Below are 14,478 nucleotides of genomic sequence, written 5' to 3' on the forward strand. Positions count from 1 at the left end.
AATCGGGGCCATGATTTGCATATAAAGGCATATAAAGGGGCGTAAACAAATTTACTGCGCAACCGAGCCGAACAACACATGCTGTACCTTTCCTTAGCTAGACAAAGTCTACCTATTTCTACTAAAATTGTAATAACTCTTATGAAGCCTTTACTCATGAAGGGACATTGCCTTACTACAGATAATTTTTATACTTCACCCGAATTAGCCGACATCTTGATAGCGTCAAAAACAGATACTTATGGAACACTTAGGTGTAATAGGAAGGATCTACCACAAGATATGAAAAAAAAATGAAGCTAAAGCATTTCAAAGGGGGAAAGTGCTAGTGATGAAACGGAAGGATAAAAGGGAAGTATCTGTTTTATCTACACACATTGTGCAATGGCCACCAAGAAAAAGCAAGGAAAAGAAGTTCAAAAACCTGTAGCAATAGATGACTATAATGGAACAATGGGTGGAGTTGACAAAGTTGACCAGCATTTAGCGGACTAACCAATTACTCGTAAACGTGGTAAAAAAATATTACAAAAAAATATTTTTTTTTTACCTCCTCGAACATGCTTGATGGAATAGTTTCGTGTTATATAAAAAAAAAAGTGTTTTTAAAACGCATCTTCAATTTAGAATGGATCTTATATCTAAAATGTTGGAAAATTACTGTTCAGTTGAAACTCATTGTAAGGGACGTCCATCAGCACTTCCCAATCCCCTAAGAATCACAGAAGGTCATTTTCCTGATTATATACCTGCTACAGATAAAAAGCAAAATCCAACACGAGTGTGTCAAGTATGCAGCCGTAAAAAAGACGCAAATGGCAAAAAAATACGAAAAAAATCAAGATATTGGGGTGCAGATTGTGAAGTTGGCTTATCTGTGGTACCATGCTTCAAACTATATCATACTAAGACAGACTTTTAGAAAAATTGTATTTTATTATTTTTGTCACTAATTTTTCCCAATTTTTTATTTAACATTATACGCAAATCCTAATAAGGTGTGCCAATGAATGAATTACATGTTTATTTAATTTCAAAAATTACTTTTAGTGGGTCGGCATCTTTTTGTATTTTTGTGATTGCTTTTGTTTGTAAAAGTAATAAAATACAAATTCAAAAAGTATCAGGTAAATTTTTATTTATCCTAAATTAACTATGTTACAATTTACTGTCAAATTTTTACTTATATGACACCTCATTTACTTTTTATATTGTTACCCGAAAAAACTCGGGATAATACTAGCACTAATTTTTCTGGTAAAAAAATGATAAAAAAAAAACAACTTAAAAAAAAAACTGTTTATAAATTCGACATAAAATTAATCCAAAATTTATTTTAAGCCATAAAAAAAGTGATTTTTTTTAACAGGTTTTGTATTTTTAATTTGATTAGTTAAGCGGTTAAAACAACATTATAATTTTTCTTCCAGCTTTGATATCTTGTAGTTCGGAAACAGCGCTGTAGTAGAGCACATGAGTCTAAGTTAAAGTTTGTTTATATACTTCTTAATTGGGATATCTTATATTGTGATAGTTGTTCAAACATAAACTGTACAAGACAATCTCGATATAATGTATACAAATTTCACATATACAGGTTGGCCATTAGAATACTATGCAAAGACATACATAGTAACACTGCTTCTCGCTTACTTTCTGGTTGATAAATAGCGGATTCCGATAGTCTGATTTGCTATTTTCGGCACGGCACAATTAGCAGACCTCATTTTGCTGTGCCATTACATACTGTACACTGTTGAGTCTTAAAGCGCTATTTTAATTTTTTTAAATATTTATCATTATGGCTGTTATCCAGCTTGATCGATTCCTTGTACTAAAACTATTTTAAATGTCGTGTCAAATTTTGAGACATCTTTTTGCCTCCAAGAATGTCACATCTAAGCTCAAAAACCACGTATTGAAAGGGTCCAGGAGATAGAACGGGAAGAAATGTTTTATAGTGCTTTACTTTTGGATTTAACACGATCGAGCACCATAAAACTGTGGAAAAACATGGATACAAACGTTCTAAATATTCTAAATCCTTTTAACAAATATATATTATAAATCCTTTTATATATGTTGAATCTGCCAATTTCATTTTACCTCAAACTCTTTTGGAAGTATGAAACATGTTTTACGATAAGCTAACCTTTTGTTTAGCTAAAGAAGGAGGTCTTTTTTTTAAAGAATTATTTTTTGCTTTTTTATGTTTACATTCTATTTTTATTAGAGTGTATATCTTATTCTAATAAGAACAACGCTTTAATTTTCAATTTGGCAAGGCACAACATAAAAAAATTATAATTACAAATCTATGTGGGTTTTACACATGTAATTCCTGCATTAGAAAAAAATTATACCAATGCCGTGTAATATTTTTTAAAATTTTGCCGTAAGAGATACAGCCCTCACCGAAGTCAGACGCTTACTAAAATAATTGAGCTCGAACCTTAGGAACTTTATATGTGTAGTGATCCATTCGCCAATCTGTATAGTATAGGTAAAAACGTCGATAGACTGTTGACATTTTTAGAATCTCATATTTTTTCCTATGACGCCATCGGAATCTTCAAATCAAACAATATTTTTGGCAATTAGGTAAAATTATAAATGACAGCCGCTGAACATGCAGTGTACAGATGATGAGACTACTATAGTTCTATTAGGTACTCTTGTTAAGAGAATTAAAATTGATAGTATTGAATAAAAGCATATAATAATTAAATAAAGAAAAGTCAATTCTGGATAACAAAAGGACTCGCTGAATTAGACGACGTGATATAACAAAATTAGATAAGAAAAGAAAAATATATTATTACCTTGAAAAACAAATATTTAAAGATAGAACAAATTAAAAGAAATAACAACATGAAAATAGTTATACAGTGATTCGAATTGAAGATCGAACCAAAAAAAAAGAGTATATTCAAAAAAAATGCATTTTTAGAGTGCGGAGGTTTCCATGGTATCGCAGTGGCGCGAGGAAGTCAGATTTACCCCGTTAATGGCAAATATCTAGAAGTTTTTTGAGAAAACTTATTTATAATTAAACGAATATTACTAATATAAGACTGGTTGTACCAGTTTGTATTGAAAGTTTTTAAAGAAAACGACTTTAAATATTGGCTTTTAGCATATTTACGGCTCTAGTGGAAGTGAGATTTTTGATCATACTATCAAATATTTTTAAACAAAAAATAATTTTGCTGTAATAAAAAATTAAAATTTCAAACTTCATTATCTCTAAAACTATTGCAGTTGTATAAAAAAATGGATTCTCTTTTGCTTAAATTCGTTCAAAAACCCGAAAACATGAGAGCAGTGTTTTTTAAACAAGCTTTTACCGCTTCAGGTCAAACCGGAATAAGTCAGGAAGCAAAAAGGGCTTAAATACTACTATCTACCCACAGAATAACTGTATAAATTGGTAGATAACTTAAAATTAAAACTTACGTTCATCACTCATGAAAACTTGTGAATTTAAAAACCCTATAAATGGTGTTAAGCAACTAATTTTAAAGATAATGTAATGTCCATTTAAAGATATAAGCGTGAGTATCGCCGCTAGTAAAGAGTTGAAGTTATAGTGATGGAATTTATATTTAAATATATCCCTTTTTATATTTCATTTTTTTAAATTTTCATATTTAAGGCCGTAAATCTACATATTTTTTCAAAAGTTAAAAATCCACATGTGACTGGCGTATGTTAATAAGGCCGTTTTTTCTATGCCCTTATATTTACCGAATTTGATTAAACCAGTATTAATACTTATAACTGCTAAGACATTGAGAAAGAACTTTTTACCCAGTTATGTATTAGATTTTATTTCATTTTATTACCAACACCAACTGATTAATTTGAAATCTTTAAAATCGAGAATATTTCATTTCCTAGGACAGAATGGAAGAAGCTGCTCTACTTTATAGCCGACTGGATCCTAGTTCATTGACTGACGATGATATTGAGGACATTCTATCCATGCTTAATACTGTAATTTTGTTTTATTAGATATAAAATATGATTTAATATACAAAATTTTAGGGCTTAGATAACTACAAAACATTTTTAAACACTTTTGTTCCATTAAGCTTAAAATACCTACCAAATACTTTAATCATGTTTGTAGAATGGATAGAATCAAGGGTTTATGAATTGGAAGGAGAAAACGAGGAATATGTAGAAAGTTTTCCTGACTGTGCCATAAAGTGAGTGTAAGTATTTTTTTTTCTTGATTGAATTAGCTTTTTTTTTCAGGTTTGTGAAAAATATGGCTAACCTCCTAAATCTATATATTCCTTCTCAAATCTTCTTAGGTGAAGAACCTAGAAAAAGATTATCAAATTTAATAATATCACTTAAGCATATTCAGCTTTTGATAGAGAAGTTTTTCATTAAACTTCCATTATGTGAATATATCGCCGCACCTCAGAATATAGTAAAGACGCTGCTTACTTTGGATTTAGAGCCCACACATTTTGAGAATCTTATGGAAGAATTTTTGTATCCCTTTATGTTAGAGTGTGGGGTAGATACAGACGATGTATTACTTAAAGAAATTCAGGTATGTTAATTTCTCTTATAAAAACTTAATTTCCTCTATTCATAGCATGTTACATATTCAAATGCGTATTATGGCTATATTTAAATAAATTAGTCACGAATTTAAAAAAGCACTGTCAATATGGACATATTAAAACGAAGAAACTTATTTAAGTAAATGAAATTCCTATATATAGTAAAGTATTGAGAGTAAAGAAGTGCGCGCTCCAGCATCGACCCATAGATATATTAAAAATTTATTAGAGCTCAAGTAAATTATTGAATTTAAGAATTATTGGACTAGTAACAAACATATTATAAAAATTATATTTATTTATAGTCTTTATTTATATATAAAGAGGAATACTGGATAAACATAGTGGAAGTAATGTTAAAGTTCATATGCCGAATAGATAAAAAACTGGAGGCTATCAAAGACATCTTGGAGGCATCATCGGCCCCTTGGAATAATAATATTAAAAGTAAGGCAAGGGTTGCATTCGAACACACCGTGACCAGCCCTGTTGCAAAACAGATCGTCGAATTATTGAATAACGAGCCTGTATTTGTTATTTTGGAGAAATATAAGGTGAATAAGGAGGAGTTTTTTTCTTCGGATGAGGTAAGCAATTTATGAAATAACACAACAAACCTTAAAGATATATTTTTAATGGTACTCGCCCAATAAAAAATACATAAAAAATAAAAAATCTTTACTGCCCTGGCAACATATAATAGTATAACAGACATTTTATGAGTTTCGAGAAAAACGATTTTCAAGTTTTTAATCTGGCTTTTATTAAATATATCATTTCCTAAAGAAGTGAGATATGCTTTGGTCCGTATTGCAGTCAATAAAATATTTAACATACGGCACGTTAAAAAGCTTATGTCGAAGAATAATAAGATACTGACCAAGAAGTAGAAAATGTATCAACTATTAGTTGTTCTATTTTGTTTATTTTTGAGAGTAGATTTATCTGTTTTTTTTTACAACCAATATTTTGTAGAAACAATAATAACTAAAGTTTGTTACACGATGTATCATTATCTTAATAAAAACAGATAAATTATTACTTATTAAAAAATCTAAATCTTCTCTACTAAATGTAATGTAATATATCCCAAGTGGTGATTTATTTGACATGTGCTTTAGGAAAAATTGAGGCAATACCCATGATACATAACAAGAAAATCATCGGTTCGAGTCAGATCTTCAAAAAGCTTAAGGCCCAAAGATACAGACCCAATTACATATGAAAAAGAGCACAAGCGGCATTTTTTACATTATACAGCGTCCTGCAACAGTGCGCCAGTCTTCCATAAAGCCTAAAAAAAAGGGTTAACTTTTTATATCCTCCTAAACGTTTTTTGGGACGTGATAGCGCATATCGGGAAAATATTTTTGAAATATACAGGATGCTTCAAAAAAGTGTGGCGATATAAGCGGCTTTTTTAAAATCGAATGCCATTCTTTTTATTTCATTTTTAAGGCTACTTAGTATATGCACTAAATATGGCTGCTTTGTCTGCAAAAGATTTTTTTACAAAAGAAATAAAAAGTCACTACATCATTTAATTTCATCTTGACATCGGAAATGTTATAATATTAGGTTAAATTCGGATTATAGAACAACGAAGGGTGACTTTGACATAAATGGTTTCTTTCTGTCATACAGGGTATTTCGTAAATATCATTCAAATTTTACGAATTTCAAAGCTTCATTACTCGGTTTTTCTAAACAGCATGTATATCTTTTGTGCATTTAATAAAGAACTAATAAATGAACATTTTTTATTATGTAGAAATATTAGCTATCTGTAGACGTTTTTAAAATATTCACGAAAATAATTCAACAATCATATTAAAAATTTTTTCATTATTATTACATCATGTATTTAATATGTCCTCCGTTTGGTTCAAAACATAAATTAAAAAATTGAAAACTTATTTTTACTTTATGTAACATTCGTGCAGTTGCTTGAGCAAACGGATCTCATATTCTCTGCTCTATGTCCATTGCCGTATTAGGTGATTCTATACACTTCTTTTATAAAACCTCATAAGAAAAAATCTAATTTTGTTAAGTCAGGCGATCTGGCTGGCCAATTAAAAGGTCCATTCCTTCCATTTTCCTTCAAAAGTCACATTCAAATGTGTAGTGGCATTATAATTTGCAGAAGCGTTTTTTTTCTGTTGAAACCACAATCAATCGCAAGTAATCTAGGCAGTACATTTTGCAACAATATAAGGTACATTTTTCCATTAATAAAATAGGGACAGATAATACTTCTTCCAACAATTCCACCCACACATTTAATGACCACCTATGTTGGTAATGAATCTGCAACATGAATTGGGGGCTTTTGGATGAATAATAGTGAAAGTTATGTCTATTTATCGATCCATTTTGATGAAATTTTGCCTCATTTGTAAAAAGGGCATAGTTAAAAAACATGGAATCATTTTGTAATTTATTTCTGCTTCAAGTGCAAAATTCAAGTTGATTTTGTATATCCCTATCAAAGAGTGGTTGATGTTCATGGATGTGATATGGTTGAAAATGGTTCCTTAAATATTATTAAAATTTGTTGCACTGATCTTTCACACATCTAAATCTTGCTCCGGATTAATAACGGAGCAAGATTTAGATGTGTGAAAAGCCTCATTCTTTCGATCTTTGGGTAATAAACATTCTCTGTCTCCACAAATCTCGCTAATAACCTTCTAAAATCTTTTTTATTCATGGACATCTATAAGGTTATCCTTACATTTGCGCACCATACATTCGAGAGCCTTTCTTTTCATATTCACCCAACACAAATATCACGTCAACAAGTTCGTCCTTGCTGAAAATTTGAAAACTGAAAATTTGCTAATTTTGTAATTACATTTAATTGAATAATTCAAGATTCGCTTATTAAAATTTTTTGAAACTTTGCACAAGGGTTTGCCAGATTGGTCTCTTCAAAAAGTTATCTTACATTTTTTCTATAAAATGTACAGGGAAGCCAATAATTGACCCCCTTAAAATTTACATGGGTTTTCCTATGTTCCGCTCGGCGACGGTATATTATGACAGCGGTAAAAGCCAGTTATAACGATTTTTAACCCATACAGCTTTTAAGAAATTACAATTATTTACGTTTCCTTATTTCTGAAATAACAAAAACTCACTTTTTATATAAAAATAAACTGTCGCACTTATTCATGGTACTCTCATTTAGCAAAGAGGATACTAATGAGGAGAATATTTAAATTCTGTTTTTTAGCCTAATATTATTAGTTTCAGATAAAACAATTATGTCAAAGATTAATGCGGGTTTTGAAGATATCTTCCAAGATTATTAAAATTTTTACAATTATTGCGTACATCGATATGAATAAAGTTAAGTTCGAAGGGCTCTATCAAAGTCATATCTGGGAATCATGTGATCCGAAAAGTGTGTTATGAGGTTTCATACTCACAAATTGTCTGGATTCTTTTATGGTATATCAATGTTGACTGTTGTTTTGTCTCATTGTCTGTAGTCCCAGCCTGACTTTTCTTTAAGCAATTAAGTAACACGTTATTCAGCAGCAGGTCCAGTAGGGCTTCCATGGATGCTATAGACGTACTTTTCATGGCCCCTGTTATAACCAAGTGTTTAACTAAAGATTTTTTTTTACCTTAAAGTGTTGAGGAGGTCTATAGCCCTTTACTGTCTACCTGTTGGTAAATGGTATTATATAGATTAAAGAAGACTGATATTTAAACCTTGCTTATCTGTTCATTTTTTAAAAAAAGCTTAAACCTAAATGAAGGCTTGGTTGATTAAGCATTCAGTGATCATTTTCTTCCATTTTCAAAAACCGTTCTCCAATAACGGCGGACAGTGAAGTTTATAATATCAAAGCTTTCAATGTTACTTAACATTTTTTATAAATTCTTTTTTACATAAAATTTTCAATAAATATTCCAATGTTAAACGGTAAAATGATTTTAGGGCGAGGTATGTAACCAAAATATATGTGCTGATATGAAAATTGTAAACCTTTATTAGTTTTTTTTGAGCTCAAATAAATTATTTGACTACCGTATAATTAAATAATTTTGATATTTTAATTTGTGTATTAGAAACTAATGTCATAAAAGTTGAATCATACGTATTTTTACTTCTTAGAAAGAATTCTATTTTCATCGAATCATATATGTGAACAGGGAGGACGCCTATACAGCCATACAAGACATTTACCAATTATGTCGAAAAAATGAGGAAACCCAATATGCAAATGAAATTATGATTCACGAGTTCATTAAACGAGGCAATATTGAACAAGCCATGAAACTCTTAGATTCTTTAGAACCAACTGTTGCAGTTGGTATAATAGAAAAGATTTTAGAAATGTTACTATTTTATTTTCGGGAGAGAGCTCCTGCTAAGTACCGCCAGGCGTTCTATCAAGCTCTAGTACCCCTGTCCTATAGGCTTATAAAATTCAACAAAGGCTATACGAGCGAAAAAATAAACTATGTTTATGACTTACTAAATTCACTTTATGGTATTTGTGATCAGTTTGGGATTCAGGCGAGTTGTTCTGCGCTAAAACAGAAGGAAAAATGGACTTTGGTTGAACAGTTATTTGAGAAAGTCAAAGAAGAGATCCTGGAGTTCGAAACTGGTAAGTCTTTTGTAATTTTTATAAGTGATTTAGATAGTTCACAGAATTCAACAATATATTATAAGTATACCTGTCTTTTTTTCATCATAAGAATCTTAGTTTTCCTTTAGTTTTACGGTGCACACATGGATTGCAAGAGATTCAAAAGTAATTACTTTCTTATAAACCCATATAAAAATGATATTAAATAGTAGGTTGCTAGCGAATAGGATCCAGTCAATTTAAAATGAACATTATAGTTTTAAAGAACATAATAAAAACCTATAAAGTAAATATCAACAAAATATTGTAAAGAAATCAGGAACACACTTTTATTGACAACGTCAAAAACTCTGACGTTGACTGTCGTTTCCAAGGTAAAAACTGAGTAAAATATCACCAAACGCGTCCTTTTTAAAGACCCTTGGAACAATTTAGAAATACTTAGAATTTTCCTTATTTTTTTTTTGCAGGAGACCAATAATTTTACGAGAATATTGTCAGTCAAAGCAAGCAAGTATACAAATCCTAGAAAATTTAAAATACAGGGATTTACAATAATATAACCTAATTAACCTAAATTGAAGCCAAAACTACTTAATAAATGAAAATATTAAACTAAACGTGAGTAGAACCCTAAATAAACCCTCCTAATCAACTTTAACTACAAAATACTAATAAGATATAGTAGAAGAATATAGTATTTATATTTTCATAATAATATTAAAGTAAAATCAAATCAAAATAAAATCACTATTAAGTCTATATACATATTGAGAAATTGAAAATTGTAGGATACTCCCTACTGTAAACCACATTACAAGGAAAGGTATGTGGTAAAAGAGGGCCCGAAAGTACATCAGGGTTGTGGAACGTACTGACTTAGGAAAAGCCCGGTAGTTTTCCTGTAACAATATTTACTCCTTCATACAAAAATGTCAATACGTCGATAATGTAGCCATTTTCTTTAACAAAATAAAGTTGGAGACCTAAATTGACTCGCGTACAATTTAAATTATTAAGTCTGCATTTAATGAAATTATCCAGAATAGACCTAGTGTTGGATATAGAATCTCTTTTAGAAGAAAAAATTAAATGTGTGCGTTTCTGCAGACTCAGAAAACCACATTATGATTTAGTTCTATATCTAACCAAAATATTTTAAAATATCTCGATAAAATAAAGATCCTTGGACTCATCTTTGATAAAAAAACTTACCTAGATTGAGTTTTCTATCAAAGTTTGCTTCATCATTAACCCAGTAGTTAATGTAGAAGAACTTGAAATATTTTGAAGGTCTACACAAAGTGGTGAGCTGACTCTTAATAACGTATGCTATATCAGCTAAATCCGGCATGCCTTCGGGTATCTGTTGAAGATTTTCACCTCTTCCAAAAAAAAAAATAATAATAATAATAATAATAACTTCAACAAGAGCCCTCTGGTAATCTTTTGTGGTCTTCCATGTAACAAAAAAGAGTATGTGCATCCGCAAAGCGCACAAAGTAACCAAAAACGCACGAAACAAATGTTTTAAAACTTTGTTGTAAGTTGTTTTAAAACAAGTTTTTTAAAGAGGAGTAGCACAAAATGATATGTCACTGGCATAACGAATTGTTAAAAAAACAACTTTTCCTTGAAAGTAAGAAATTAAAAATTTAAACTAGTAGCGGACCCATAATTTGATTAGCAAACGTTGTAGTACCTTATCAGAAGCTGTCTTAAGGGCCAATGTGTACAATACAATACATACCGCGATGTTAATGGCTTAAAAACGAGAAATGACCCAGAACCAAGGACTCGGCTTGGCAATAAATGTTTTCCATTTATGCAGAGAAGAAGTAACCCCAGTCAGTGCAACCATAGAATCTGACCAGGTATACGTATTGTGAAAAACAAACATTCCTTTATAAAAGTAATAACATCAATTCGTATTTTTGTAGCATCGACGAGTCCATGGATTTCTAACTAAATAATATCCAGGTTTTTTTTTTTAATATTTCGACGACATCAAGCAAAAAAGTTCTTATTAACATAATTATGTTTTAAACGTCTTAGTGTGCGGCCACACATAAGGCGGACAGCGGATCGGAGAGGATAGCGAGCGTTTGAACTGAATATTGTTTTAAAAGAAAATGGTGCGCCGGTGGTTCTTGTAATAAAAAATATTTTTAAATTTATTATTTCCTTTAGAATATATCTGGTCTCTTGGTAATTTTTCGCCCGCTGCATGTTTTCGCAGGAAAAAAATAAAAACCATTATTGTAGATAGCTATTACGTCTAAATCTGATTATCTTAATCAAGTATTGTAAGCATTACAAGTGTAAGTTTTTTCGGTAAAACATTTGAATACAGGTCTATCTGATATGCATTAAAAATGGAATGTTTTTCAATTAAGTACTTATATCATACTTCACAGTCTATCTTTTTACCACGTTCTTCTCTTTCCCAAAAATAGTATTTGTCTGCCACCCGTTTGACTCTTTTCATAAACGGTACAATCATCGAAGTGTATAATTACACAAATGAGATGTGCGATATGCACTTCTTTTATCGACTAGCTCAACGCACGAGAAGCCATTAGTGAAGAAGTATTTATGCTATATTTAACATTATTCCAATCGCGTTATTTCCCATCACTCTATGTTTACTCGTTTGCATAATCATCTAAGAGAAACTGGCAGCTTTAAAAACCTTACCGCTGAAAACCGACATCCCCAAACAGTTACTCCTCAATTGCAAAAACAGGTGTTCAATCAAATCAAGGAATACCCTAGAAAGATTGCTCAGACGTTACGCATTAGCTATTTTACTGTTTGGAATATCCTTAAAAGGAACCTTTTATACACCTATTATATTCAGCTTGTGCAGGCACTTTTGTCGGGGATTTTCCGAAAATATAGCATTGTGGCGTTGGATGCAAGAACGCGTAAGGCAAGATGCACCATTTTTGAGAAAAGTACTCTTCACCGATGAGGGTAATTTATCCAGCAAGAGAACCCACAAGCCGTGTCGGAAAGCCGTCATCAACACCAGTTTTTGCATAATACTTAGGTTGGAATTATTGAAAACTTTCTGATTGGCAAATTTTTTTATCGGGAAGAGTATCTGGTGGATTTCGTAACAATGATTTGCCAGCAGTGCATGAAGAAGCTTCTACTCAGCTTAGACAACTAATGCTCTTTTTACATAACGGAGCTTCAGCACATTTTAGTTTAGTTGCTCGGCAGTATTTAGAGATTACATATCCAAATCGTTCGATAGGTCGGGTGATACCCAACCTTGGCCTCCACGGTCCCCCGATCTAAATCTGCTTGATTTTTTTTCTGCGGCTGTCGAGGCACATTAAACATTTGCTTTATAGAACTCCAATTGAAACTATGGTGGAATTGTGGAATCGTATTACAGCGTCTTGTGAAATAATTCGACAGAGCCCAGGTATTTTCTAGTGTCCGCCAATCAATTCAACGTAGACTAGACTAGAGATTGATGTTCAAGGTGTCCACTTTTTGTGAACACTTTTTGTAATCTTATTAAGTATTTCTTGATAAATAATCAATAAAAAATGGCAAATTTTATATCACATAAAAAATTTTGCAATGAACATTTTCGTAAATGACAAATTTTCAGTTACGTAAAAAATGCAATAAATTAATAATAAGAAAACAAACAACATAAAAAATTATAGCTTTTATTTTTTATGCAAAAACCCTGCGTTCAGCGAAAAGCGACCAAGAGACCAGATATGCTCTAAAAGAAATAAAAAAATTCAAAAATATTTTTTTATTTAAAGAAAAACCAGTGACGTACCCTTTTCTTTTGAAAAAATACTCAGTTTAAAGCCCGCATGAACGCCCATGGCGAATATGAAAATTTAAATTGTATATAGGAAAAACGTTATGCATGTTTCGAAATTGCGTACAGGGATATCAAATTTATCGAAAAAAATATAAAAAAAATCTTTCAGCTTCACCACCGTTTTACACCGATTTACCGTCGTGTAAAATCTAAGACTTTTAGGGCCTATGTTCATAGGATTTTTTTTTGCTTGATTTCATCCAAGGAATACGTCATTGAATTTTACCGCAACAATAAAAAAACACCCTGTATAGTAAAACCCAGTAACACGACATGATAAAGACGTTTACTTAGTAAAAGGCAAGGAGAAATAAAATCTCTAGGATCGAAAATTGGACTAATTTCGGAAGGAATAGTTTGCTACCAACTTTTTCAAGAGGGTGGTTAGAATAGGAAAAAAAACTTCAGTGGTACGGCTGAAGACCTTAATCAGTAACCGTTTATCTTCGTCAAAATAACAAGAATTCAAAGTGTCATCGACACCAATGTCAGTTTTATGATTGTAGGCTAGCATGATGGGTAGACCGTTTGTCTAGTGTAAAACTACAAACTAATTGAAAAGAGTATGAACTAAAAGAATTGCTTTCTAAATTATTATACGATTATTAAATCGTCAATATAAACTTACTGCTTTAAAGTTTAGAAAGCTCTAGTAAAGCGAGCGTCTTTCAAGTTGACAAATATTTGTAAAGTTTTTAAAGGAGAATACGTTGTCGAGGAAACGTCATAAATAACTGCAAGTAAAAATGATCGCGGAGAGGCTCAAAGGGATCTGATTTGTAAATATTTCTTTGCTAATTTACAGAATCCAAAGGTTTCCAGAGCTATCTTTGCAATTGGTTTGCCAGATTTTAGGATGTAAGGAAACAAATCAGCACCATAAGCATATGCAAAGTTTTAAGCGGTGTTTGAATATTAAATACTGGAAATAGAAGATTTTTGAATATAACCATTTTTTACGATAACATTTTCATACAAGATATGCCAGGGTAAATACTGTAAATCTCTTTTAAAAGGGCTGTGCTCGAAATTTTTTTAGCACCAACATGTTACAAACTTTTGTAATATCTTTTTTATTTTAAGATTTGCATTTGCCGTTTTTCATAGATTACCATTCTACCATCAGAGAATTTTACATGCGCACCACAGGCAGTGTTGCCAGCTCAAAATCATCGCAAGCGGTAGGTTTATCAACAAAAAAGCGGTAGATTTCAAAATAAAACGGTAGATTTTTTTTTGTATTTAAAATTAGAAATAAGTTTATTAAACACATCGTTTTTTATTGTAAAAGCTAATATACACAAAAATATGGTTAAGATCAAAAAAGTTTTATTATCAAAAATAAATATCCAATTTAAAGTTCATTAAAGTTGCCACCGCCTAAAACTTTAGAATGGTAATACTAATTTAACATATTTACACTATGTATTAT

At 31.1% G+C, this 14,478-nt stretch overlaps 1 protein-coding gene across 3 annotated transcripts in view; it reads left to right on the forward strand.

Annotated features, from left to right (window-relative positions):
* The window catches only part of LOC126738517 (uncharacterized), a 54,078-nt gene that overhangs the window by 14,853 nt on the left and 24,747 nt on the right, over positions 1 to 14,478 (forward strand). For all 3 annotated transcript variants that reach the window (XM_050443886.1, XM_050443887.1, XM_050443888.1), the window contains 5 exons: positions 3,901 to 3,996; positions 4,048 to 4,211; positions 4,261 to 4,567; positions 4,886 to 5,167; positions 8,710 to 9,208. In XM_050443886.1, coding sequence (XP_050299843.1) covers positions 3,901 to 3,996; positions 4,048 to 4,211; positions 4,261 to 4,567; positions 4,886 to 5,167; positions 8,710 to 9,208 — 1,348 coding nt within the window. The remainder of the gene's footprint in view (positions 1 to 3,900; positions 3,997 to 4,047; positions 4,212 to 4,260; positions 4,568 to 4,885; positions 5,168 to 8,709; positions 9,209 to 14,478) is intronic.

This window comes from Anthonomus grandis, chromosome 7 (genome assembly GCF_022605725.1).
Source record: "Anthonomus grandis grandis chromosome 7, icAntGran1.3, whole genome shotgun sequence".
Taxonomy (NCBI): Eukaryota; Metazoa; Arthropoda; class Insecta; order Coleoptera; family Curculionidae; genus Anthonomus; species Anthonomus grandis.